This window comes from Camelus dromedarius, chromosome 27 (genome assembly GCF_036321535.1).
Source record: "Camelus dromedarius isolate mCamDro1 chromosome 27, mCamDro1.pat, whole genome shotgun sequence".
Lineage (NCBI taxonomy): Eukaryota > Metazoa > Chordata > Mammalia > Artiodactyla > Camelidae > Camelus > Camelus dromedarius.
In genome coordinates this window covers 25,543,082-25,567,972 of record NC_087462.1, presented here as the reverse complement: position 1 = coordinate 25,567,972, position 24,891 = coordinate 25,543,082, and the positions used below count along the sequence as shown (strand labels likewise).

At 60.4% G+C, this 24,891-nt stretch overlaps 1 protein-coding gene across 1 annotated transcript in view; it reads left to right on the top strand.

Annotated features, from left to right (window-relative positions):
* FLT4 (fms related receptor tyrosine kinase 4) overlaps positions 1-24,615 on the top strand; it is a 38,817-nt gene extending 14,202 nt beyond the window's left edge. Inside the window, exons 3-31 of the mRNA XM_064480185.1 lie at positions 57-301; positions 482-594; positions 718-880; positions 1,092-1,231; positions 1,525-1,693; positions 2,008-2,125; positions 3,990-4,144; positions 4,231-4,393; positions 5,896-6,028; positions 7,051-7,159; positions 8,050-8,412; positions 8,705-8,851; positions 8,954-9,085; positions 9,254-9,360; positions 9,657-9,792; positions 10,265-10,369; positions 10,738-10,851; positions 11,009-11,097; positions 11,236-11,386; positions 11,840-11,934; positions 12,327-12,449; positions 13,563-13,674; positions 14,929-15,028; positions 15,410-15,515; positions 16,106-16,263; positions 17,309-17,429; positions 18,513-18,598; positions 22,705-22,912; positions 23,538-24,615. Of these exons, the coding sequence (XP_064336255.1) occupies positions 57-301; positions 482-594; positions 718-880; positions 1,092-1,231; positions 1,525-1,693; positions 2,008-2,125; positions 3,990-4,144; positions 4,231-4,393; positions 5,896-6,028; positions 7,051-7,159; positions 8,050-8,412; positions 8,705-8,851; positions 8,954-9,085; positions 9,254-9,360; positions 9,657-9,792; positions 10,265-10,369; positions 10,738-10,851; positions 11,009-11,097; positions 11,236-11,386; positions 11,840-11,934; positions 12,327-12,449; positions 13,563-13,674; positions 14,929-15,028; positions 15,410-15,515; positions 16,106-16,263; positions 17,309-17,429; positions 18,513-18,598; positions 22,705-22,900 (3,949 nt within the window). The 3' untranslated portion in view covers positions 22,901-22,912; positions 23,538-24,615. The remainder of the gene's footprint in view (positions 1-56; positions 302-481; positions 595-717; positions 881-1,091; positions 1,232-1,524; positions 1,694-2,007; positions 2,126-3,989; positions 4,145-4,230; positions 4,394-5,895; positions 6,029-7,050; positions 7,160-8,049; positions 8,413-8,704; positions 8,852-8,953; positions 9,086-9,253; positions 9,361-9,656; positions 9,793-10,264; positions 10,370-10,737; positions 10,852-11,008; positions 11,098-11,235; positions 11,387-11,839; positions 11,935-12,326; positions 12,450-13,562; positions 13,675-14,928; positions 15,029-15,409; positions 15,516-16,105; positions 16,264-17,308; positions 17,430-18,512; positions 18,599-22,704; positions 22,913-23,537) is intronic.
* The last annotated feature ends 276 nt before the right edge of the window (positions 24,616-24,891 follow it).

Sequence of the window (24,891 nt, the reverse complement as noted above, 5' to 3'; positions counted from 1 at the left end):
ACTGTCCCCTAGGGCTGCAGCCTGGGCCCCTCTTGACACCCTGCGTCCTCCGCCAGGGGGCAGCACCCCCTCGAGTGGGCCTGGCCAGGGGCTCAGGATGCGCCAGGCACGGGGGAGAAGGGCAGCGAGGACACCGGGGTTGCGCGGGACTGCGAGGGCACAGACGCCAGGCCCTACTGCAAGGTTCTTCAGCTGCAGGAGGCCCACGCCAACAACACGGGCAGCTACCGCTGCTACTACAAGTACATCCAGGCGCGCATCGAGGGCACCACTGCGGCCAGCACCTATGTGTTCGTGAGAGGTGAGGCGGGCCCCGCCCCACCCCCCGAAGCCACCCAGGCAGCCTGGGCAGGGTCCTGGGTCCTGGAAGGGTGGCCGGCGCCGGCACCCCCACCCCCAGCCTCTGACCCCAGAGGGCTGCCTCGTGGCCCCAGCCCTGGGCAGAGACCCGCCTCACCCTCCTGCAACCTGCCCCCCTCAGACTTGGAGCAGCCGTTCATCAGCAAGCCGGACACGCTCCTGGTCAACAGGAAGGACTCTGTGTGGGTGCCCTGCCTGGTGTCCATCCCCGGCCTCAACGTCACACTGCGCTCGGTACAACCCCGCCACCACCCCTACCCAGGACCCGGCCCACCCACCCGGTCCCTGGGAAAGCGACCCCTTTTCTGGCCAAGAGAAAAGGAGCCCTGGGCGCTGACAGCCACCATGTCCCTACAGCAAAACTCAGCGCTGCGGCCCGATGGGCAGGACGTGGTGTGGGACGACCGCCGGGGCATGCGGGTGCCCACCCCGCTCCTGCGCGATGCCCTGTACCTTCAGTGTGAGACCACCTGGGATGGCCAGGCCTTCCTGTCCAACCCCTTCCTCGTGCACATCACAGGTAGGGGCTGCCCGGGGCTGCAGAGCTCTTCCCCAGGGACCATTCCCCACGTCCCGGGAGGAGAACTGTAGGAAAAGGACGGGGCCCCCAGTTCCCAGTATCGGAGCTGTAGGTGCCGTGCTGCACCTGGTCTCAGTAGGCGCCCTGTGTCCTGGCCTCTGTATGTGCTGTCGCACGAGGGGCATGGGGGTCACTGTTCGTGTGTCACCAGGCAACCAGCTCTATGACATCCAGCTATTCCCCAAGAAATCACTGGAGCTGCTGGTTGGGGAAAAGCTGGTCCTGAACTGCACCGTGTGGGCTGAGTTCAACTCGGGTGTCACCTTCAGCTGGGACTATCCAGGGAAGCAGGTGAGGTCAGCAGCCCCACCAGGGGCTGTGCTGGAATCCTCCTGGGGAGTCCTCATCCCGGCCCACACCTGCCCCGGGCCACTGCACACGTGCCTCTGTGTGGAGAAGGCACAGACCCTATCCTACCCCAGGAACCCCTGTCCGAGAGGGGTGCCTCCCTGTCCCCAAGGAAAACTCTGGATCTGGGCCCAAGGCTTCCGGAGCTGCTGCTGGCTGGGCTGGGGTGTGTTCTGTGGCCAGTTCTGTCAGAGGCCGCCTGCTCTCATCCTGTGCTTCCCCCTGGTCACGGACAGGCAGAGCGGGGTAAGTCGGTGCCGGAGCGGCGCTCCCAGCAGACTCACACGGAGCTCTCCAGCATCCTCACCATCCACAATGTCAGCCAGCAGGACCTGGGCACATACGTGTGCCAGGCCAACAATGGCATCCAGCAATTCCAGGAGAGCACCGAGGTCATTGTGCACGGTAAGGCCTGTGGGTTGTCAGACCTAGCGTGGCCTTGGGTAAGTCAGGTGTCAGTCATCAAGCCTGGGGATGGAGGGTTCTTGTGTAGCACGGGCCCAGGCTCAAATGTCACGGTGCACCGGAGCAGCGTGGCATCCAGCCAAGGGTGGGGGTGCGCATGAGTGGACAGACTGACCAGTCCCCACACCCTAGAGGGCAGGGTGAGCCCCAGTCTGCAGGCATCTGGCCACTGGGGTTGGCTGTGAATCCCCGGGGGGGGTGGGGCAGCAGCGCCAGCCTCGGCTTTACCCTGATGCCTCCCTCCCGTCTGTCAGAAAAGCCCTTCATCAGCGTCGAGTGGCTCAAGGGTCCCGTCCTGGAGGCCACAGCGGGAGACGAGCTGGTCAAACTGCCCGTGAAGCTGGCCGCATACCCCCCGCCGGAGTTCCAATGGTACCTCCCTCGCTCCTGCTTCTCACTACCCAGCACCAGGTCCAGCGTGGGAAAGAACCACAGGGAGGGAAGGACTGCATCCTCCCCATCCGGGCCCACTCCCTGCGACCCGGATGGGGCCTGACCCCCACGAACATCTAAGAATGTGCACATACGCAGTATCTTGGCAAGAGGGAAGGTTGGCCTGGATTGTTGCTAAACTGTGAAGGAGTGTAAATACTGGCCTCCTGTTATGTGTGAGTGTGGCAGGCACCGCACAGGGCTTTGTCTAACTGCTCCCTCACAGGTGTGGCCCCTGGAGACCCCTAGGGTCCTGTCCCCTGCCCTGCGAGGCCAGCAGTCCTGACCCTGTCTGGGAGGGTGGCTGGCTCTGCTGCATTGAGGACCCAGCCCAGGCCAGATCCCCAGGCAGCCGCCTGCCTCTCACCACTCCCACCACACCTGGCCTTTCTCTCCTCACTTGGCCAACACCGGCCTCCAAGAACTGCTCAGCTGGGCCCACGGTCCGCTGGGACACCTGCCTCAGGGCGCTAGTGATCACCACAGCCCCACAGGGGCCCACTCCTCTGGGTCATCGTGCAATGATTATAAGTAAATGATGGATGGGAAGCTAGTGGACAGACAGACAGCTTGGTCCCGGCTCCCAAAGCACCCTCTGTGTGTCTGGCACCGTAAAGGCCGCATCTCTGGCCGATGTCACAACACTTGCAAGAAGGTGCATTTGGTTTCCCTGGATTTCAGATGAGGACGTGGGGGTTGGGGGCAGTGAAGCAGCTTCCCTAGGGCCACAAATGGTGGCACACAGGATTCTGCACCACAGCCCAGCAGGGCTCAGGGCCCGGGCCCTGCCCAGCTCTTCTGTGTGCCGCCTCGGGGAGTCTCTTCCAGCCTGGCTGTGGTGTCGTAGCTGAGAGCTGCGCCCTGCATCTTCCTCACTGCGATTCTTTGCCCTGAGGGCTCTGCTTCCCCCAGCGTTTCTCTGGGGAAGGCCCCAGCCTAAGGGAGAACCGTTTCCAGGCAGAGTCCAGAACTTGGGCTGCAGGGACACCTGCCTGTAGCTCCCCCAGCTCAGTCCTGGGGAGGAGCCTCCTTCGGGGTGTGAGTCAGCCCTTTATTCACACGTGCCCTGAGCACCTGTGTGTGCTGGGCACCGCTCCACGTGTAGGGGATATGGCGGTGAGGGGACAGACGGTCCCCACACAGCTCAGTGGGGGAGATGGTCATTCACCAGACACACGTGGGAACACCAGCGTGCGGGTGAGCAGGCACAAGGCCGAGGGCCAGCTCCTGGTTCATGAGGCTTCTCTGAAGAGTGGGTGGTGATGTGTATAGGAGGGAGGGAACCGTGCAGGTGCCTAGCGCCCCAGCAAGTCAGGACAGTGGGTGCAAAGGCTCTGGGGAGGGGGCGGGGCAACGAGAAGGCCCCCCGCCTGGAAGGGCAGAGTCAGGGTCAGAGGGAGTCAGGGCCCTCCACGTGGTACAGGTCCGAGCTGTGCCCCTCGGGGACCGCACCTCCACCCATTCAGAGCACATGCCGGTGAACCCTGTGGGAAAGAGACAGGGCCCACCGGGGACCGCAGTTGGTCCTAAGCCTAAGGTGTTGCGAGACCTGGCAGCGCCAGCTTAGAGACCATCCCATAACCTCTAAGCCATCTGCTCCCCAGTCCAGAGTCGGCTGCCGCCGCCCACACCCACCAGACTTCCCAGCACCTGCTGGTCTGGTGCTGGAGGGTTCTCTTGCTCCTGGCACCTCCCGTCTCCGGACAGTATGCTCCAGGTGTAGGGGCTGGGTGCTGCAGGGAGGGAGGGCCAGGACAGCGCTGAGGGGGGTTCACACGGCCCCCTGAACTCCCTTCCTGGCCAGGTACAAGGACAGAAAGGCAGTGTCCGGGCGCCACAGCCCCCACGCTCTGGTGCTCAAGGAGGTGACGGAGGCCAGCGCGGGCACCTACACCCTGGCCCTGTGGAACTCCGCGGCCGGCCTGGCGCGCAACATCAGCCTGGAGCTGGTGGTGAACGGTACGGCGGGCGGGCAGGAGCGAGCGCGGCGGGCGGCTGGGTGTGCTGGGCCGGGTGGCTGACCAGCTGCCTGCCTGTGTACCCAGTGCCTCCCCACATCCATGAGAAGGAGGCCTCCTCCCCCAGCATCTACTCCCGCCACAGTCGCCAGGCCCTCACCTGTACCGCCTACAGCGTGCCCCCTCCCCTCAGCATCCAGTGGCACTGGCGGCCGTGGACACCCTGCAAGACCTTCACCCAGCGCAGCCTGTGAGTGTGGCTCCACCTGTCCTCCCCTGCTTCCCCGCTTCATCCCCAGCCTCCGCCAGACCCCTACTCACTGCCTGCACCCCTCCCCAGAGCCCTGCTCTAAACTTGAACCTTATCACGATTCAACTGTAGCCAATCCCTGACCTCACCTCACCTGGGCAAGGCTCAGGCCCTCCAGTACATCAGTCAGGCCAGGCTGGACACTGGGCGTGGTCCAGGCCCCACCCACTTCCCTTGAAAGCAAAGACCCCAGACACACAATTGCATCATCTGGAGGGGACCAAAGGACACATCTCGGGGCACCACACAGGCAGAGCTAGGCCAGTTTTGTGAGACTTGTGCTGAGGAGCCCCGAGGCACACCAAGCATGTTCAACACCCATCAGCCCATCAGCGACCCCTTAGAGAGGAGAAGGGTGAGGTCGGAGAAGGGGTGTGACGTTCCTAAGGCCACGGCCCTAAGCAGAAGATCTTGCCCAACTTCTGGGCCACACTGCCCTACCTGAGGGGGCACCAGATGGGCCAGAAGAACACTCGGGGCAGAGATAACTTGGACAAGTGAGGGCCGAGAAGGCAGGGCACCAAGGTGGTCAGTGGTCTTGAAGGTACTAAGGAGTCAGTGAACGGTGCTGAGCAGGGAATTGACAGGTCACACCTGCCATTTAGCAAGAGATCCTAATGGGCTGGGGGCATGGACACAGGCTGGGGAGGGACGGGAGCTGGGAACCCAAGGGAGACAGGGTGGCCATCCTAGCAGAGGGGCTGTGGCCCTGGCATGGTCATGTGGGGAGGTTCAGTAGGGGTGGCCTTTGGGCCTGAGCCAGTCCACAATCTTCAAGGCTAATAAGAGATTCTATTAAACCATGAGGCTGCAGGTCACAGCTGGCACCCCCAAATGTACTTCCCTCTGATGCTCTACCGTTACGCTCTGCACGAGGATGGAGCCCAGGGGCCCGCTCTGCTCCACTGGGGGCAGACAAGAGCCTCCCTTGGTCCACCCCTCCCCTGGACCTCTATCCCAGCAGGAAACCCAAAGTGATGGGATGCAACTCAGCCGAGGGAGGGGCTGCAGCTCTGGAAGGGTTGGGGGGCGGCTAGGAAGAGGGCTTCTTGGAGTAGGAGTGGTGACTTTGCTGCCCCAGGAGATATGGGTGAACTTTGCAAGATGCGACACCTGCAGGTAGTTAGGGACAGGGGGCAGGGCAGACTGGAGAATGACCACAGAGCCACAAGTTGTGGTGCTGTGCAGGTGCAGGCCCTGGCCCCGGGGCAAGACTGTGTCTGGCAGTCCAAGCAGGATGGGTTGCCAGGCCCCTAACATAAGAGTAAGGAGACTGTGCTCCAGAAACAAGTTCCCCGTTCCCCTTGCTCACTTTGGGGGCGGGTCTTACGCACAAAGATGTGAAAGGATGACCCTGAGAATGACAGAAACTTGACCCTACCCTCAGGGTGGGCCCTCCCTGCCCGCATCCCTGACCGGCCCTTGCCTCTCCTTGTTTGTAGCAGCCGGCGGCGGCGGCAGCAGCGAGACCGAATGCCACAGTGCCAGGACTGGAAGGAGGTGACCACACAGGATGCCGTGAACCCCATTGAGAGCTTGGACACCTGGACCGAGTTTGTAGAGGGCAAGAATAAGGTGTGGGCCATCCGTGCCACAGGGGGAAAGGGGAAAGGGAGGCGGGGTGGGGCCCTCTCCTGGCCTCCTCGGTGGCCCCCAGCCTTGCAGAGCTCTGGGGATAACAGCTGAGGCAACCTTTCTGCAGTGTCTCTGGGCATCAGCTTGCCTGCCTGTGTGTAGACGTGGGGCCAGAAACCTCCACCTGCTTCCCATGCAGGGAAGCTGAGGTTCACGGCTGTGGGCCCCCACTGCCCAGGGCTGGGAGGGCTGGGGCTGGGGGCCGGCTCCATCTCCACCAAAGGCTGCCGAGCTGCTGGCCCACGCTGGGGGCAATGCCTAGAAGAGGCCAGGCAGGGGAAGGACCGAACAAAGGCACCCACTTCCTACAGTCACTTCCTGTTTTCCTACACACCTCTAGAGCCTCTTCCTGTTCCAGGCTGGCCAGGAAGTGCCCGGCCTGGGATGGGGGTGGGGTCTTTGGATGGTAGGCAGGGCCTATGGTCCTCTCTCCTCCTCCACTTCCAAGCTTCCTACTCCCCTCCCCACACCCCCAGAGTCCTTCTGGAGCCCTGGAACCTAGCCCCTCCCCTTGCCACTAACCAGGGCACTGGGAGAAGTGCTCATGGGCAGCCCTGGGGCATCTGTGGGCACATCACAAGGATCTCACGCAGTGACAATCTGCTCACCTTGGCCCATAGGTTGAGCCTTGATGTGACCAGAACATGAGCCCTAACTCTGGCTTGGAGCAAGCCAGTGCTACCAGGACCCTGTCCCTTCCTCCACAGGGCCACAGCCTGAGCCCATCCACAGCCAGAGGTCCTGCTGGTCCCGCCTAGCACTGCCCTCTGACCGCAGCACAGCTGAGGCCGGCTGTCCATAGCACTGTCCCTGCCTCACCATTGCTGGTCCTGTCTCTGAGCTTTGGTCATCTGCAGCCTGGAGCCTCAGTTTCCTCCATTACTCTTGTGGGCACAGCAACCTCCTTACAGAGAGAGGAGGTCAGGGCTGGGGAGCTCATGCCTGACATGTGTCCTGTCCAGACGGTGAGCAAGCTGGTGATCCAGGACGCCAATGTGTCCGCCATGTACAAGTGTGTGGTCTTCAACAAAGTGGGCCAGGACGAGCGGCTCATCTACTTCTACGTGACCAGTGAGTGACTTGTGCAGATCGGGATGGAAGTCGGGAGCCAGGTGGGCCTGGGAGGGAAGCAGGCCTGGGAGAAGACGATGTCCCCAGACTGGGGCCCATTGAGTTTCTGGTGACCTTGAGGCATCCAGGGCCCATGGGGCCCCTGGGTCTGGGCAGGAGGAATGGATTTGGAGGTCACTGGCATATGGACTGGGATGGTGAGCCACTGGCATGGGTTGGCACAGTCTGCCCACAGCCTTGGAGGTGCCTCTCTCAGGGGCGCCCTCTTGTTCCCCACAGTTTCCCCTGACTCCACTTCCCTCCCACCCCCTTCCTAAGCCTGGATCCACACGGCATCTGGTTCTCACTGCATCTTGCCCTGGGAAGGAGGTGTAGAGTTTCCTGAGATTTTCGAATGTGTTAGTGTCCTCAGGAATGCTAAGAACTTTGGAGGGGAGAGGAGCCCCTAGGAGCTCGGCAATGAATGGCCAGAGGGACAGAAGGAAATTGGGAGGCATTGCTAAAAGCTAATGAAGCCCAGATAGTTGCAAGGAGAGGGCAGTGGTGGGGAGTGGGGTCAGCAGTGAGGGAGAGTGGGGACGCAGGCCCCCTCTGAGCCTGGTGGCAAGGAACTCATTGATGACCTAGGTTCCTGGGAGAAGAGGGGAGCTTGTCACAAAGGCAGGAGGTGACCCCAGCGGGGCTGACCTCAGGGATCTGGTGTCTCGTCAGTGAGAGGGCAAAGAGGGCTCCAGTGTGGTGTCCCCGGCCCAGACACACCTGACGCACACCCCTGGGGGAGAGCTGAGGGAGTTAGAAGGCCACTGGGAAAGGGAGAGAGAGCTCCTGGGCAGGCCGGGAGGTGAGCCAACAGAAGACAGCACGTCACAGAGATTGTCCTCTCTTCTCAGCCATCCCCGACGGCTTCAGCATAGAATCGGAGCCATCAGAGGAGCCCCTGGAGGGCCAGGCCGTCCGCTTGAGCTGCCAGGCGGACAACTACACCTACGAGCATTTGCGCTGGTACCGCCTTAACCTGTCCACACTGCATGACGCGCACGGGAACCCGCTGCTGCTCGACTGCAAGAACGTGCACCTCTTCGCCACGCCGCTGGCTGCCAGCCTGGAGGAGGCGGCGCCCGGGGCGCGCCACGCCACGCTCAGCCTGACCATCCCCAGCGTGGCGCCTGAACACGAAGGCGACTACGTGTGCGAGGTGCAGGACCGGCGCAGCCAAGACAAGCACTGTCACAAGAAGTACCTGTCAGTGCAGGGTGAGGCAGGCAGGGCCGCCGGGGGGAGGGGGAGCGGTGCTTCCCCAGCAGCCGTCACTCCCCCCACTCCCCCCCGTCCTGCACGCGCCTGGGCGGTCCGTTCAAGAGCCCGATCCTGCAGGAGCGTCCCCCTCCCCAGGCCCGCCGTGGAGGTGCGCGGCCCTGCCCGCCCCGAGCTCAAACCCTGACCTTTCCTTCAGCTTCAAGGGCTCCTAGCCCTGGAGGGCCCCTTGCTGGCGCGCCCTCCTGCTTTCTGCAGCTCCACTTAGCGCCCTCTCGACCCCGCCCCCAGCCCTGGAAGCCCCGCGGCTCACCCAGAACTTGACCGACCTCCTGGTGAACGTGAGCGATTCTTTGGAGATGCGGTGCCCAGTGGCCGGGACGCACGTGCCCAGCATCGTGTGGTACAAAGATGAGAGGCTGCTGGAGGAAGAGTCCGGTAAGGAGGGGACGGACGCTGGTGAAGGGCGGCGTCCGGCAGCTCAGTGAGGCCAAGGCCCCAGACCTACCTAAACTCGACCGTCTCCCCGACCTGCGGCAGGAATCGACCTGGCGGACTCGAACCAGAAGCTGAGCATTCAGCGCGTGCGCGAGGAGGACGCGGGCCGCTACCTGTGCAGTGTGTGCAACGCCAAGGGCTGCGTCAACTCCTCCGCCAGCGTGGCGGTGGAAGGTCCGGCCTCCCTCTCGCGCCCCTCTGTCCACCCTCCGCCCGTCTGCACTTGGCTCCTTCTTCTGGCCACCTCGCTGCAAGTCGTGCCCACAAGAAGGGGCACCTCCCAAAGGGTGCACCCTCTCTCCCCTCACACACGCACACACTAGCCCCTTTCTGCCCACTCAGGCTCAGAGGATAAAGGCAGCATGGAGATCGTGATCCTTATTGGCACCGGGGTCATCGCCGTCTTCTTCTGGATCCTTCTCCTCCTCATCTTCTGTAACATGAGGAGGGTGAGCACTCGTCCCCCTGCCCAGCCTCTCCCCAGCTCCTCGTGGGGCCTCTCTCCACCCTGGCTAGCCCTTAAGTTAAGGAGTATGGTCCTGTCCTGGCTCTCCCAGAAGCCCTGCCTCCCGTGAGCCCTCCCTGACCCTTCCATGCTGGGCTCTTAAAGGACCAGAGGTTTTCTGTCTCTTTCCCCTCCTATATTGAAAGTCCCTAAGGAGATCCCATATGTCCTGGGCAAAATTTTACCCCAGGTAGGGTGGTATGGCCAAGTCAGCAAGCTTTTCCCCAACCCCGCTCCCAGCCAACCCATGCAGACATCAAGACTGGCTACCTGTCCATCATCATGGACCCCGGGGAAGTGCCTCTGGAGGAGCAGTGTGAATACCTGTCCTACGATGCCAGCCAGTGGGAGTTCCCCCGGGAGCGGCTGCACCTCGGTGAGGCCAGCACCCAGCCTGCCCCGTCCACCCTGTCCCGCTGGGCAGAGACAGCTTCAGCTGCTATGGGGCAGGACAGTCTGGAGCCCTGAAATCCTCCATTCTCAGAACTCATGCCAGAAAGTCTCACCTGGCCCCCACCTGGCCCGACCTGTCCATCTGGGCGTGCAGCCCCAAAACCACGATCGGGTCTCCCAGTTCCCAGGCCCCCAGGGTCACTTCCTGCTGCTCTAAGCAGGGTGGGCCCATCACACCTGCTGGGAGAGGATGCAGGCCTTCCTGTCTGTCTCTCCTCTCCCTCTCTTCCCTCTCCTGCTCCCCATGCACTTCCTGTTTGGCAGAGGGGCTCCCGACTTTCCTCCCCCTCCTGAGCCTTCCTTCCTGGCCCTCCGCAGGGGTTGTCCCTGCTGCCCAGTCCTCTCCACCCTCACCCCCATACAGCTCATCTGGAACCAGCTCCCTGCCCCCACAGGGAGAGTCCTCGGCCACGGGGCCTTTGGGAAGGTGGTGGAAGCCTCGGCCTTTGGCATCAGCAAGGGCAGCAGCTGTGACACGGTGGCTGTGAAAATGCTAAAAGGTGCGGGATCCGCGGGTAGAAGGGGCGGCTGAGCTGGTGGGGAAGAGCAGCTCTGGGTGGGCTGGTGGGGCTTTGGTGCAGGAGGGGAAACTGAAATTCAGAGCCAGAGTCTTACCCAAGGTTCTACAGGGAATCCGTGGGGGTCAGAGCCCGGCCTGGGCCCCACCTCTGAGTAACACTTACCAGTCCCACCTAAACCTTTGCCGCAGAGGGGCAGGCAGGGCCTGCCGGGGGCCTTGCGCCCCCACAAGTAAGAGCGCTGAGCCATGCCTTAGCTAAGCTGAGAGGCCCGGAAGTAGGCACGGGCACGGGTTGGGGCCCAGGCGCAGCGGGCCTGGCACCTTGCGAAGTCCCCGTGTTCCCTCTAGAGGGGGCCACCGCCAGCGAGCACCGCGCCCTGATGTCGGAGCTCAAAATCCTCATCCACATCGGTAACCATCTCAACGTGGTCAACCTCCTGGGGGCGTGCACCAAGCCCAACGGTAAAGAGCTCGGGCGGCCTAGCCAGTGGGAGGGCCAAGCCCCCAAGGCGCGCTGGCGGGGCGTGGGGTGGGCGGGGCGCAGGAGGGCTGTGGGGCGGGGCCGTGGCTTGTCCTCCCTCGCGTCCGAGCGCCTGGCTCCCGCCCTAACCTGCCCCAGGCCCCCTCATGGTGATCGTGGAGTTCTGCAAGTATGGCAACCTTTCCAACTTCTTGCGCGCCAAGCGGGAGGCCTTCAACCCCTACGCGGTAGGTGGGCGCCTTGCCGGGGGGGCCGGAGCGCTGCTCGGGAGCCGGCTGGGCGCCAAGGTGGGCTGCCGGGAAGGGGGAGCACGCCTCTGCCGCGAATGGCGAGGGCCTCCTCGGATCCACTTTGTGCATTCGCAGGAGAAGTCTCCTGAACAGCGAAGGCGGTTCTGCGCCATGGTGGAAGGGGCCATGGCAGACCGGAGGAGGCCAGGCAGCAGCGACAGGGCCCTCTTGACGCGGCTCCTGATGGGCAAGGGCGGGGCAGGGCGGGCCCCTCGAGTCCAAGAAGGTAAGAGTCTGACTTCCTCTTGCCCAAGGTGTCTGGCACGATCACACCTCATGAGCAGGGGCCCTGGGACAAGCCAGCCGGGGCTCTCCTGGAGGGCCTCGCGTGGGAGAGCCTTAGCAAGGGAGGGCACCTCAAGGATAGTTTTCACTTTAAACGTTTGATTTGGGCATCTCTAGATGAATAGGGGCTTGCCTTGCAGACATGGTGGGGAGCAGCCCCAGACAGAAGTAGCAGGTGCAAAGGTCCAGTGCGGCAGCAGCAGCCTCTGCTCTGAGTAGGTAGTGGGTGTCACAGAGAGTGGAGGCTGAGGGGCGGGGGAGGCCAGCATGCTCGTTGCCCAGCCAGGAGGGATGCAGCCAGATTCAGCAAACAAACGTCCCCTTGGGGGGCTGGGTGGAAGATGGGAGTCCTGGAGGGGGCCCCCTCCTGAGCCAGCCTCACTCTCTTGTGCAGCCGAGGACCTGTGGCTGAGCCCACTGACCATGGAAGACCTTGTCTGCTACAGCTTCCAGGTGGCCCGAGGGATGGAGTTCCTGGCCTCCCGCAAGGTGACTGCCCGGCAGGCTCTCCCGAGGGGGAGAGAAGCCAGACCTACCTGCCTGCCAAGCTTGGTCCTGGTTCCGCCCACAATGATACTGTGATCAAGGGGCAGCTCTCTCGCTTTGCAGAGGCGGGAACTGAGCCTAAAGGGTGGAACTGACTTCCCAAGATCTCCAGCTGGTCAGAGGCAGAGCTGGATGTAGAATCCATCTGCCCAACCCCACAGCCTCCTCCGCGGTCACCACAGTTGCAGGAGCTCTCTCCATGGCGAGTGCTGGGGGCACACAGAAATCTGTCCCCAGAAAAGCAGAGCTCAGGCAGGGAACCCTGGAGCCCCAGGTATGGGTGTGGCCCCAGGGGTCTGCTCTGATCACACCGTTGTGCCTCCTCCCGCCCCCAGTGCATCCACAGAGACCTGGCTGCTCGGAACATCTTGCTGTCAGAAAGTGATGTGGTGAAGATCTGTGACTTCGGCCTGGCCCGCGACATCTACAAAGACCCCGACTACGTGCGCAAGGGCAGTGTGAGTGCCATGGAGGGAGGGCAGAGGCTGAGGGTCAGGGAGCAGAGTGGGGGACTCACCCCCACAGGGACGCTAGTGACTCTGCTGAATGACCAGAAGCAGATGAAGGGAGGCAGGGCTGATGAGCAGGGACCATGATGCTCCAACTGGAACTTGTGTCTGGCCCTGCAACTTGGTCCACTAGGTGGGCAGTGATGCCCCATGCATGCCCCATGGGGGCTGGGCATGCGGAAGCGGACCCTACGTGTTGTCTGTCCTGGAGGTGGCTAGACCTGGTATGACACAATGTACCTAGTGTACCTGGTGTAGCAGGGTCACAGAAAAGCACATGGGTGCTGGGTGCAATGTGTGTCTCACTGGTGGTGCTCAGAGGCAGCCAGGCAGGCATCTGAGCATCCGAAGCTGATAGGATGTTAGGGATTTGCCCCCCGGGGAGGAAGGAAAAGGCTTGGAAAGAGGGCAATGGGCAAAATGGGCCCAGGCTGCAAGGGGCCCACCGTACAGGCTTGTCCTTCATTCTCACTCCAAGTGTGTGGGGGCACTTGGAAGTGAGAGTCAGATGTGCCATCCGGAAGCCTCCTTTGCAGGCTGGGAGGAGAAGGGAGTGGGCTTGCTGGCGTGGAGGGAGAGGCCAGTCAGGAAGGGCCATAGCCCTCAGGGCTTCCAGGTAGAGGCCACAGGAGGAGGGGTCAGGAATGATGCCAGGCTTCCAGTGTGGGGACCAAGTGAGTGAGTGCATAAAGGTGGCACTGGTGAGGGTGTACAGGGACACAGCATTCCTCAGGATGCGGGGCCGAGAGGTCTGGAGCTGGAGGAGGGCTGCAGGTTTTCCCTGGGAGAGTACAGCGGAAGAGAGGGGCCCAGATGGGTCCAGAAGAACAGCAGCAGGGCAGAAGCCTCCAAGGGAGGCACCAGGCACCTGCAGGATGCGGATGGGGGACACAGCGATTTGCACGAGCCATCTGAACACACACAGGATGGGTGTGACCCAGAAGCCTTTCTTGAGGCGTGACTCTAGAGTCCTGCAAAGACTGGGAAGAGGAGGGGGTGCCCGAGGGTTTGGCCTCTTCCCTCCCTCCCTCCCCCACTGGGGACACGACGTCTCTCCTGCAGGCCCGGCTGCCCCTGAAGTGGATGGCCCCTGAGAGCATCTTTGACAAGGTGTACACCACGCAGAGCGACGTGTGGTCCTTTGGGGTGCTGCTCTGGGAGATCTTCTCCCTGGGTGAGTGCAGGGGAGGGGCAGGGGGGATCACAGGCTCAAGGTCGCATCGCCAGCCTCTCCGCACAGGGGGCTGCATGGCCCAGGGGTTTAGCCCAGGTCGTTCTGAGGCAGGTGGTTGGGAGCCCCCTACCTCTCCCCTTCACCTCCAGCATGGGCCACCTTCACACCACCTGGAGGGCAGTGCACTCCAGCCTGTGCCAAGGCAGAACCCTTTGTTCGCTCAGCAGCCCCTGGGCGCATGACAGGTCCCAGAGGGAAAGGCCATACGAGTTTCCCCAGATCTCCCCCTCCCTGGCTGAGCCCCCTCCTCACCTGCCCTTGGGGCAGCCGGGAGGAGACTGGGGGCTCACTCAGTGACCACACCTGTGCAAGCCCCGTGGGAACCTGGGCCCCGCTGGGACCAAGATGAAGCCCCCCCGCCCTCCACCAGGATAAGGGTGAGGCAGTGAACACACTGAAAACACTGAGTGGCAGCCATGACCAATGACTCTTAGTAAAAAGAAAAGAGCGTGGAGAGAGCGCAGAAAGGATGGGTTGTGTGTGAGCTGGAGGGGCCAGGAGGGGTCTGGCTGATGGAAGTGGGAGGGGTGGAGGCAGGGGGCCTGGGAGGACAGCACTCCAGGGCGAAGGGCAGCCGGACCCACAGTGGTGGCGGGCAGGATGTGAGCAGGCAGCCGCGGGAGATGCAGCGAGAGGGGGCCTGCGTGGCCCTGCAGGCCAGGGGAGGATCTGAAGTTTAAGTCTACTGGGAGCTGTGCAGGGGTTTTGAGGGAAGGAGAGAGCAGTCTGACTCGTATCTTTAAAGGGTTGCCTGGCTGCTGTATGGCTTGCAAAAGCTGTTTTCCCCCCTCGTCAGGAAAGGCAAAGTCCCAGGAAGAGAGGGCGGCGAGGAGGGGTTAGGTCCAGGGCCTGTTTGCTGGCAGAGCCACGGGACTCAGGGCAAGATTGGGGAAGGCATCTCCGAAGAGGGGTCACTGTGACAGGGCAGGCCAGCTGATTCAGCACTCCCAACCCTGAGACTCCCAGGACGGGACATGTTTCCTCTAACATCTCTGTAAAGCGCTGATGCTCATGGCAACCCTACCAAGCAGGTGCCATCACAGTCTTAACCAAATGAAGAGCTCGCCTTGGGCAAGGGGGCAGCAAGACGAGCACCTGGCCATCAGGGGCCAGGACAGAGGCAATTTGGGGTCTGGGCTGAACAGCCATAGCCGGCTCCCCACCCACCCCACCCCATCCTGTTCCTGCCATCAGGGGCCTCCCCGTACCCTGGGGTGCAGATCAATGAGGAGTTCTGCCAGCGGCTGAAAGAGGGCACCCGGATGAGGGCCCCAGAGCTGGCCACTCCTGCCATGTGAGTCTCCCAGGAAGCCCTCAGGCACTGGGGGGCCAGAGGGATGGGTGGGCACCACAAGAGAAAGGAGAGGGGAGTTTGGATACAGGCATGGGACGGGGTGGAGGGGGCATGCAGGCAGGGGGAGGAGGTCGAGGTCCTACAAGCCCGGGGCGGGTGGGGAGAGGGGTGGGCTGCAATCTAAGTTCCCACTCCAAGTGATCCACTAACTCCCCTCCCTGCAGGCAGGAGAGACAAGCCAGCCTAAGCCCAGGGGGAGGGAGGGAGGGAGGGGTGGGTGGAAGGGGCGTAAGAGATGGAAGCTAGGCAGGGGGCTGGGGGCTGCTGGCGTAAGGTGCAGCGTGCTCTCAGACCACAGTCCCCAGCTGCCTGTACCCACAGACGCCGCATCATGCTGAGCTGCTGGGCCGGGGACCCCAAAGAGAGGCCCGCGTTCTCAGACCTGGTGGAGATCCTGGGGGACCTGCTCCTGAGCAGGGCCCGGCAGGTGAGCCCCGCTCTCCCTGTCCTGCTGCAGCAACTCCTGGCCCCCAACCCAGGGGCCGCGACACAGCTGGTCAGAGCTCAGCTCTGCCCACGAGGAGCCCCAGGCTGGGCTTGAGGGAGCCTCCAAGGAGCCGCCTTCTGGCAATTCCTTCTCTGCCCCCTGCCCCCGCTTTTGGTTTGTGTCTGTCTCCCCAGCGGTGGGGAGCCAAGCCAGCTCAGGACTGGCTCCGCACCAGGTGCCCTGGGCGCTGGAGGAGTGAGCGGGGAGCTGCCTGCTGCCCCAGCCTCCGGGGCCAGAGACGAGCACTCGGGGTCCAGCGCTGCCCCCGGGAAGAGGGTGGGGAGCACTTGTGCTCACTCCTGAGGCTGTGGAGCAACCGGGGCTCAGGGGTGAAGCTGCTCTCGCTGTGGCTGCCTCCTCCTCTAACGGGGCACCCGGCAGGGCTGGGAGGAGGAGCCGCCGGCTCCACTAGTCCTTGGAGCCTTTGAGCGCAGCGCTGGGGGCTGGGACGCCAGCCGTCCGGAGCGCGGCGCTGCGGGCCGAGGGCGCTCGGGGCCTCTGACCCGGGCTGTTTCTGCCATTTCTGCCAGGAGGAGGAGGACCGCCTGGCTCCCTGCAGCTCTCAGAGCTCAGAGGAGGGCAGCCTCTTGCAGGCATCCACCACGGCCCTGCACATCGCCGAGGCCGACGCTGACGCCGACGCCGAGGACAGCCCGCCGAGCCTGCATCGGCACAGCCTGGCTGCCAGGTCAGCCACCCTCCTCCGGTCCACGGGTCCCCCGACAGGGGGAACGCAGTTTGGACATGGTGCACTTTAACCTCTTCAGTCGTCAAGGGAAAGCAAGCTACAAAGGCTTCAGAGGCCACTGTACACCAACCCAGACAGCAAAGCGACGCTAAATGACAGTGGCAGCGGGTGACACCCTGCCTCTAAGGTCATGTGGCCTTGCAACAGTCCTTGTATCTGCCCTCTGGCCTCCTGTGTGTGCCCACACTCCTAGCCCCGGGAGGCCCTCCCCAGTTTCAGGGGAGCGCCCATTTCAGACAGTGCCCTGGCCAGCACCGCGCCACAGGGAGAGAAAACGGAGCCAGTGGCAGAAGGGCGAGTCCCACGGGCTGCTGTCAGGGACCCCGGGAGCAGAGCAGGCCACTCGCTAACCTGTATGCAGCATTTACAGTGTAGCCTGGGTCTCCAGAGTTCTGGACAGGGGTCTCTTGCCAGTGGACGTTTCCACCAGGAAGGTCACGTATCCACATTCCCATCCACGCTGCTGAGAGAAGGGCTTTGAGACTCGCCACCCCGTCTGCCCTGGCTCGAGCAGGGCCAGGTCTGGAGGACAGGAGCGGCCAGGTCTGGAGGACAGGAGCAGCCAGCTGTTTCTTGCCAGGCTCCTTCCACCAGCCCCCCAACAGGCAGGCGGATGTGCGTGCGCGCGCGCACACACACACACACACAGGCATGCAGGTCAGGCAGTAGCTGGTGGCCCATCCTGGGGTGAAGGCCTCCTCCAGTCTCTCCAGCTCCATGTCTCACCCGTGCTGGGTGCCCTCCACTCCCCTTCCACACCCTCCCCAGCAGTGGTGGGACGTTCAGTCCTCTTGCACAGGGAAGGGGGCCCAGTTCAGAGTGCAGGGGCCTGGGGAGGAGCCCAGAGCAGCACACAGACCTGGGCCCATACTCATGCCCAGGCCGGGTCCTTCCCCAGGGAGAGGACGCAGAAAGAGAGGTGGAAATAACTTTCAGGAGGGACGCTGGGGCACATTTATCAGCACTTCCCATTTCCTCCCCACAGATATTACAATTGTGTGTCCTTTCCGGGGTGCCTTGCCAGAGGGACTCAGACCCAGGGTCCCTCCAGGATGAAGACATTCGAGGAATTTCCCATGACCCCAATGACCTACAAGGCCTCCGTGGTGAGTAGGGTGGGTGGGCGTGGGCACCGCAGGTCCGGGCTGCCGGGCTCTCTCGGCAGGGGGTCAGGTGTCAGGAACCCCTGAGGCAAGCAGCTCCGGAAAGGGAGCCAACTGTCTTTGAAAAGGTCAAGCCCAGGGTGCGTCCCAAGCACCTGGGGTCTGGACACCCGTGCAGCGTCACCGTGTGTCTGCCACTGTCACCTGTGCCCTCCTCACACAGAGTCCCCCCTTCCCAGCAGCCCCAGCCCTCTCTCTCCTAGCAAGGTAGAAACCCCAGGAGAAACCCAGTGGAAAGATGGATTTTCCTTCCAGATAATTCTCCTGGGATCAGTGCAAGTCTCCTGGCCCCTTTGGTGGCCGCCAAGCCACCTGGCCAGAGAGAGGAGGAGACTGGGGTCAGGGTCATGAGAAAACCACCCGTATCCTCAGATACCATCAAACAGAGCAGGCCTCTCACAGCTCCGTGAGGCTGGAGCCAGTGTGCCCACTTTGTAAAAGCACAAACAGCCCACCGGCCCTCTTCCAGATGGGGCGGGGCAGGGAGCACTGGCCCAGGGTCGCTGGACGGCGGGGACAGCTGTGGGGTCCTGGACCAGTGCCATACAGACCTGGGCTCACGTTCCAGAGCCAGATGAAGATAGTGGGGGGGCCCTCAGCTCTAATGGTGTGCAGTTCCCCTCCATTTAAATCAAAATGAGAACCATGCCAAGTCACACTAAGGTGACAGCCCCACTAAACCTGGGATGTGTCTGAGGGTTCTTTTCCTATACTACAAGCTGCCAGATTCTTTCGATACTTTCCCTGCTTCTCCTGCTCTGTCTGTGAGTATGGCCACCACCAGGGGTGTCCCAGCTTTGCCGTCCTCCTGAGTAGCTAGGCATGGCCCCTGCCAGGCCTCAGTTTCTCCCCCTGTGGCGGGGACACGTGACCCTTACTGCAGGCTCTGGGGAGGCATGGACACCCGTCTCCCTCACTTTCCGCAGGATGAGTGTTAGGTCAGGGGTGGTACAAGTCCACATCTACAGTGCCACTGTGGACGGGCCTCGGTGGGGCCCACAGCCCTGGCTTGTTCTCTCTGCACAGGATAACCAGACAGACAGTGGGATGGTGCTGGCCTCCGAGGAGTTTGAGCAGCTGGAGAGCAGACACAAACAAGAAGGCGTATTCAGGTAAGACTTCTGGAGCCTCCTCCGCTGCCAGGGGCCAGGGGAGGGCGGCTGGGCCTGCGTGTGCCTGTCACTCTTGTAGGTGAAACCTTCCGTGGCTTCATGTTGCCCTTTTGTGTGTTCAGGGCCAGCTGCCCTGGGACTTGAGGCCTTTAGCCACCAGCCTTCCCAAAGGAGCCCCCTCCCCCTTCACCATCCTGACCCAGCACACCTGGTGCTGGTCCCCAAAGCTCCCTTCCATTTGACAGATGTTCAGAGGCTACCTCTTTGTGAAACTGAGCATGATCCGCCGTGCCCAATGCACGTAGCACCCCTCGCCCAGCCAGGGGAGGCCACCGCTGTCCTCTGTCCCCAGCACTTAGCCAGGTGGCCACAGGAGCTAGACAGGTCGCATGAACTAGGGCTGGCTGGAGTCCTACTTTGATGAGAAGACAGTTACAGAGAAATTCTCCTGTGTGCCTGCACAGAGGGCAACCTGCATAGACCTCCATTTGCCCCAGAAGGTAGCTTCCCCTCCAAAAAAATACCCTGAGTATTTGAGCTTTGACGGGTGTATATGAGACAGGTAGGCGTCTACTTATTCCCTTTACAAGCGGACCTGCTCGTGGCTGTGTAAATGGCAGGACCTGTGACACGTGAAAAAGGACCCTCTCCCGCTTTCCTCAGACCGCTGTGTCTGGACTGTTCCCTCCACCTTTGACGTCTGCGTCTCTGGCAGGAGCCCCTTTTGGGTCGTCTGACAGTTTCCCAGAGCGAATCCTGGCTTCTGCCCAGGCTGTGGTGGAATCAATATGCGATGTTGCCACTGACTATTGTGCCCTAGACCGCAGGCTTTGGTTTGTATCACTTTAGATGGTTGATGGCGTTCTCACCTCTCTGGTAGGTGGAGTTAGGGCCTCGCAGCTTAACCAGCCACCTGTTATTTTCCCAGCAGCCTGCAGAGTGTGTGCTCACAGCCCTGTGCACACTGGCAGTCGTGGGGTCATGTGTCTAGGGATGACTTCTGCACCTGCATCGTGCACCGTGGCCTCCTTTTTTCTTTTCATTGATTGTCAGGTGATCCCTCTTTGTTCCCTCGTTTGGGGAAATTAGTGCTAACTGCACTGACAGAAGTAATTTCTGGCTAATGTTTCTTTACTAAACAGTATTTCATCCCCCGCCCCAAAAGAAATTCGATAAGAGGAGCCAGAGGATAAAAGCTACTTAAGTCCAGATTTGCACACGTCTTCCTAAAAGCAACACACAAAGGCCTGTCGCAGCCTGTGCCTATGATGTGACCAGGCGAGAGACTCCAGCTGAGTGTGTTTGGGAACTCAGCGCCGGAACCGGCAGAGCGGTGGCTGAGCCACGGCAGAAAGAGAACAGCATGGGGACTGCCCTGTGAGAGGGGCTGAAGGTCCTTGGGACAGTGGCCATACAGTCTGGGAAGGCAATAGAGCATGCCACCAGGGGAACGTCTGGGGAAGGCACTGCTTCTGAAAGGCAGAGAGCAGGAGGCCATGTGCACCCAGATGCCTGGTGGTGAAGGAGGAAGAGAACTGCAGAAGATGAGAGGCCTACAGAAGCAAGATTGTGTTAAGAATCCAGAAGACAGATACACACCCAAGGATCTGTTCACTACAGCAACTGCACCTCATGACAGTGATGACAAAGGGCACAATTCTCTTCCCAGGTTCCTTTGGAAACACATGATGTGGCACAAAGGGATGCAGCAGGTCGCTTGGCAGGTGCATCCACTTGACATATGGAACAGTCTCCATACAGGTGCAAGGATGGACTATGTGCCTTGGAGGCATCCGCTCCAAGAGAAGGAGGGAGTTTATCTGCCCAGTCCTTTCCTATCTTCTGCTAACCACTGGTCAGTACTCACCACATGGGGAGTTAACTCATCTTTGCTTCCAGGTGGCTCACCTGGTCCTGTTAGTGGCCATTCAGGATGCCAGATCCCATGCCCTGTGGTATGGTGTTTCATCTGAGCCTATAGGCGGAAGGAAGATCTGGAGACCCTGGCTTGTGGTTGGTCAGGCGGCTGCCTGGCAGCAGCCGAGAGGGCCTCACACTCCCTGCTAAGTGACTGGCTAGTCCATGGGATGTGAATGGAGCCACTGGAAAGGGGGCTGCAGTTGAAGGAATTTAAGGTGATACCAAAGATTTGGATCAGATACAGTGCTCCTGAATGAAGAACGCTGGCCTCTTCCATAGGATAACCTCAGCATGAATAATCATGAACAGAAAAAATAAGTACCATCCACACAGACTTATTTAAGAGTGGAAAAGGAAATTAGAATGAAAAGTTTTGAGGAGCTGTAAACACTCACAAAAAAAACATAGAAAGACTGATACAATGTGCCCATGTGAATTAAAGTCATAATTAAACAAGGAGCTGCACTATGAATCAGAAATGCAAAAATTCAGAGTAGAAATGGACAAACAGTGTGAGGATAGCAAATGGGAGCTGACTAAAGTCAGGGGACAAATGGAAACAAAAGATGAATCGTCTCAAGAATGAAAAGCAGAGTGCCAAAGGGATAATAAGATATGATCAGACTGTCACTGTCAGTGGAAGGCACAGAGGATAGACGTGAAAAGAAGTCAAGAAAATAAAGCAAAATAAATAAGGAGGCAAAAAGGATCAGAAAGGATGTGAAAAATCTCAAAGTTGAGTAGAAAAGATCCAATGTATGTACAGCTGGAGCCTCTGAGGAAGAAAATGCCAACAGTGAAACAGAACTAATGTTTTAACCATGAAATTCAAGATAAGTCTCTTACATAAAAGGAGACCTGAATCTACATGTTGGGAGGGGACCTGGGAAGACTGGTCCAAGAATAGTAAACTCTGAGACATAGCCTAGTCCAACTATCCGACTTTAAAGGTAAGCATTCTGGAAAACACCACATGATACCCCTTAGATGTGGAATCTTAAAAAAAAAAAAAAAATAGGGCACAAATGAACTTAGCTACAAAACAGAAACAGACTCACAGGCACAGAGAACAAACTTATGGTTACCAGGGAGTAAAGGGGGTGGGAAGGGATAAACTGGGAATTCAAAATTGGCACCTCTTGGGGAGTGATGGAAATGTGAGCCCTCTTGATAGTGGTGGTGGTTTCATAGGCGTCTACATCTATCAAAATTCATCAAATTGTGCATCTGAAATATGTGTAGTTTACTGTACAGGAACCACACCACAGCAAAGGTGTAAAGAAAGAAATAAAGTAGAATTTCGATCAATGTTTAAAAAAAAAAAGAGATAAACGTTCTGGGAATTCAAGCAAAAAGACCAAGTCACTTGTGGAGAAAAAGAGTCCAGAATATGAAAACGAACATATGCGTGTACATGCATGACTGGGACACTGTGCTGTGCACCAGAAATTGACACACTGTAACTGACTGTACTTCAATTTAAGAAAAAGAAAGAAGGAAAAAGAGTCAGATTGGCATCAGGCTTTTCAGTAGCACCGTGCAAAGCAGAAACAAACATGAAAGCAAAAGCAAAAGCAATGAAACAGCATTTAAAAAAAAAACTCCAAGAGAATGAGAGCGAAGGCGGGCCAGTCACGGGCCATCAGCAAGATAGAGGCTGCGGGGCTTCCCGGGCCGGGATGAGATGCTTCGGCTCCGTTCTGAAGCCACTGGAGGGTCTGTCGGGAGGGAAAGGACACCATCTGAGTTGAAGGATCTCTGAGGACTGGCTGAGTGGAGAAGGAAGATGCAGTCGGGGAGCCCAGAGCGCGCTCAGATGGCAGCTCCCGGCCGCGTGGGGCGGGGCACGGAGAGCACTGGACAGGGGGGTGAGGGGAAAGGAGGAAGAGAGGATGACACCCAGATGCCCGAGCCGTTGAATCAATGTCCGTGCCATTTACGAAGACTGCAGGACTGGGTGAGAAGCAGGTCTGGGGGGAGGCAGCTGGGCTTTCTCCGTCGTCCCCGCCCCGCTTGGGGCCGAGGAAGCGCCAGTGTTTGCCAGCAGGCACGGTGGTTTGTCTTTCTATCTGAGTCAGGTCTGCCTGTGTTTCCACTGGCTTCGGGCCATTCCAGCCAGACCCCACCCCGATGAGGCTGCAGTCACTCTTCTTTTCTTTCTGATGCCACCTTCCCTGTCTCGGCAGCTGTGAAGGACCAGGCAGGAACGTGGACATGACCGTGGCACACCTCGACCCCCAAGGGAGGCGGCGGCGGCCGGACCGGGGGGCCCGGGGCCAGATGTTCTACAACAGCGAGTACGGGGAGCTGGCGAGGCCGCACGAGGAGGGTGACCGCACCCTGCCGGCCCCAGGGCCCTTCTGTGCAGACAGCAGCTACTGAGAGCAGCTCCAGGCAAGGCCCCCTCGACCCTGGGCTCCAGCAGTTGGTGGGGGCCGTGCCTGGCCAGCGGGCAGAGGGCTGGAGGCCCAGGCTGGGGACTCACCTCCCTTAGTGTGGGCTGGGAGGCAGAACACCCAGGCACCAGGGCTCCCCTGAACCCCATCGCCATGCCTGCCTGGGGCCACCCTACAGACCCCCAGCGCCCTCCTCCCCTTCAGACTCAGATGCTGCTTAGCCACAGGGGCAACCGTGGGCCAGCACTGTCACAGGGTCATCTCTGTGTGCCTCGCCCCACCATGGTGGGTGGTGTGAGCCCTGACTTCTGATGCAGGACATGAGGGTCTGGGGATCACACAGCGGTGGAGGTTGAGCTGCAGTCTCCCAGCCCCCACCCCAGTGCTGCTCCCTCCACGTGGCTCTCTGTTCCTGTGGGAATGGCTTTCCTCTCCTGGGCTGAAGAGAGGGCACCATATTTCCAGCTCAAAGCAACAAATGAGGGATTTGTGTGTGTTTGGGGGCGGGGGTGGGGTGTCCTCTCCTGAGCCTGGCCTAGCAGCTAACATCTCGGAGCAGCTCTCAGCCCGTTAGCTCACCTTCTCCTGATGCGGAGAACTATTCAACATTGTTTTTTAATTAGACCTTCAGAGACTCCTTGAGCTGCTGTGAAGAACTGACTTTGCAACACTTCAGTCTGAAGGGGGCCCAGGGAAGGTCTTTCTGAATCTAGACAATTCCTGCCTCTGACCTCCCGGCAAGTGCTGGTGTAACAGACCACACCATGGCCACCTCTTTCTGGACGAGGTCCCCAGCCCCACCTGCCTGGGCCAGATTTGGAAGGACCACCTGATGGTCCAGAGCTGCCCCATGTGAGAAACGCCTGGTTCTTCTCTCTGGGACCTGGATCTGCCACCGGAGGCACCTCTCAAGCTGTGAGCATCCTTCCCATGTGTGATGACAAGCAAACACTGTGGGCTCCACCGAGGAAGGCTTGGGGCCGGCCCGGAGGACCCACCAGCACTGCTCTGTGCCACGAGGCCATCAGCGGATGTTTCTGTGGCCCCGGGGGGGGCCCTGTCTTCTGCCCCCTGGTCTGTACCTGGCATCAGTGCCCTGGCAGGTCAAGCCTCTGCCCTCACAGGGGCACAGCTGAGGACCCTCTGGAGGCTGGAGCCATTCTGCCCAGGCCCCCCATCCCAGTGCACACTGCTCAGTCACCCACACCCCCCGCAGGAGAGGTCCTCATCCCAGTCATCCCACTTAGCACCACAGCAGTTGGCACCCCACCCCCCACTCCATGAGACGCTTGCGGGACAGGCGGCTGGTGCAGTGAGCAGGGGCTTGCCCAGCAGACCCCCACCTCCCCATTATGTATGGTTCCTTTAGGATGCGTGGAATGCAGGTGTGTGTAGTCCTCACTGTCCCCAGTGGACCTCCTCTGACGTCACCTGACTGTGAGACTTGGGTCTCAGGTTTACCTGGTGGGAGTCCAGGGGCTGTTCTCAATCAGAGGGGCAACATGCAGCTTGGGCACAGGGTCCAAGCCTGAGACCCCTCCCCACCTGGGTACCACTTGTTTTGTCTCCTCCTGTCACATAACTGCACACACAAAAATGTACCGAGAAGAAAACCTACCCCCGCCCCTTATAGAACATGTGCTCCGAAAACAGTATTTAACAAAAGATAATAATAAATTTGATGCCAGTCTTTGAGTTACAGTGAATGGGTTCTCAGCTAAGTCCCAGCTCTCTGAAGATTTTATTCCAGCCTGCCTCTCGCCGGATCGTAAGCCCCATGAGGCCACTGGACCAGGCACGTGAAGGAAAGGTCAGCAGAGGCGGCTCAGCACCCCTTCTCTCCCAGCCGCCAGCAGAGGGCGCGGGAGCACCGGGACGCCCGGCCGGGGAGCGTGCGGCTCGGCTTCCGGGAGAGCTAGGAACGCACTCCTCTAACGCTTGTGGATGAAGTGACAGCGTCTTGTCCCCACCTCCTAG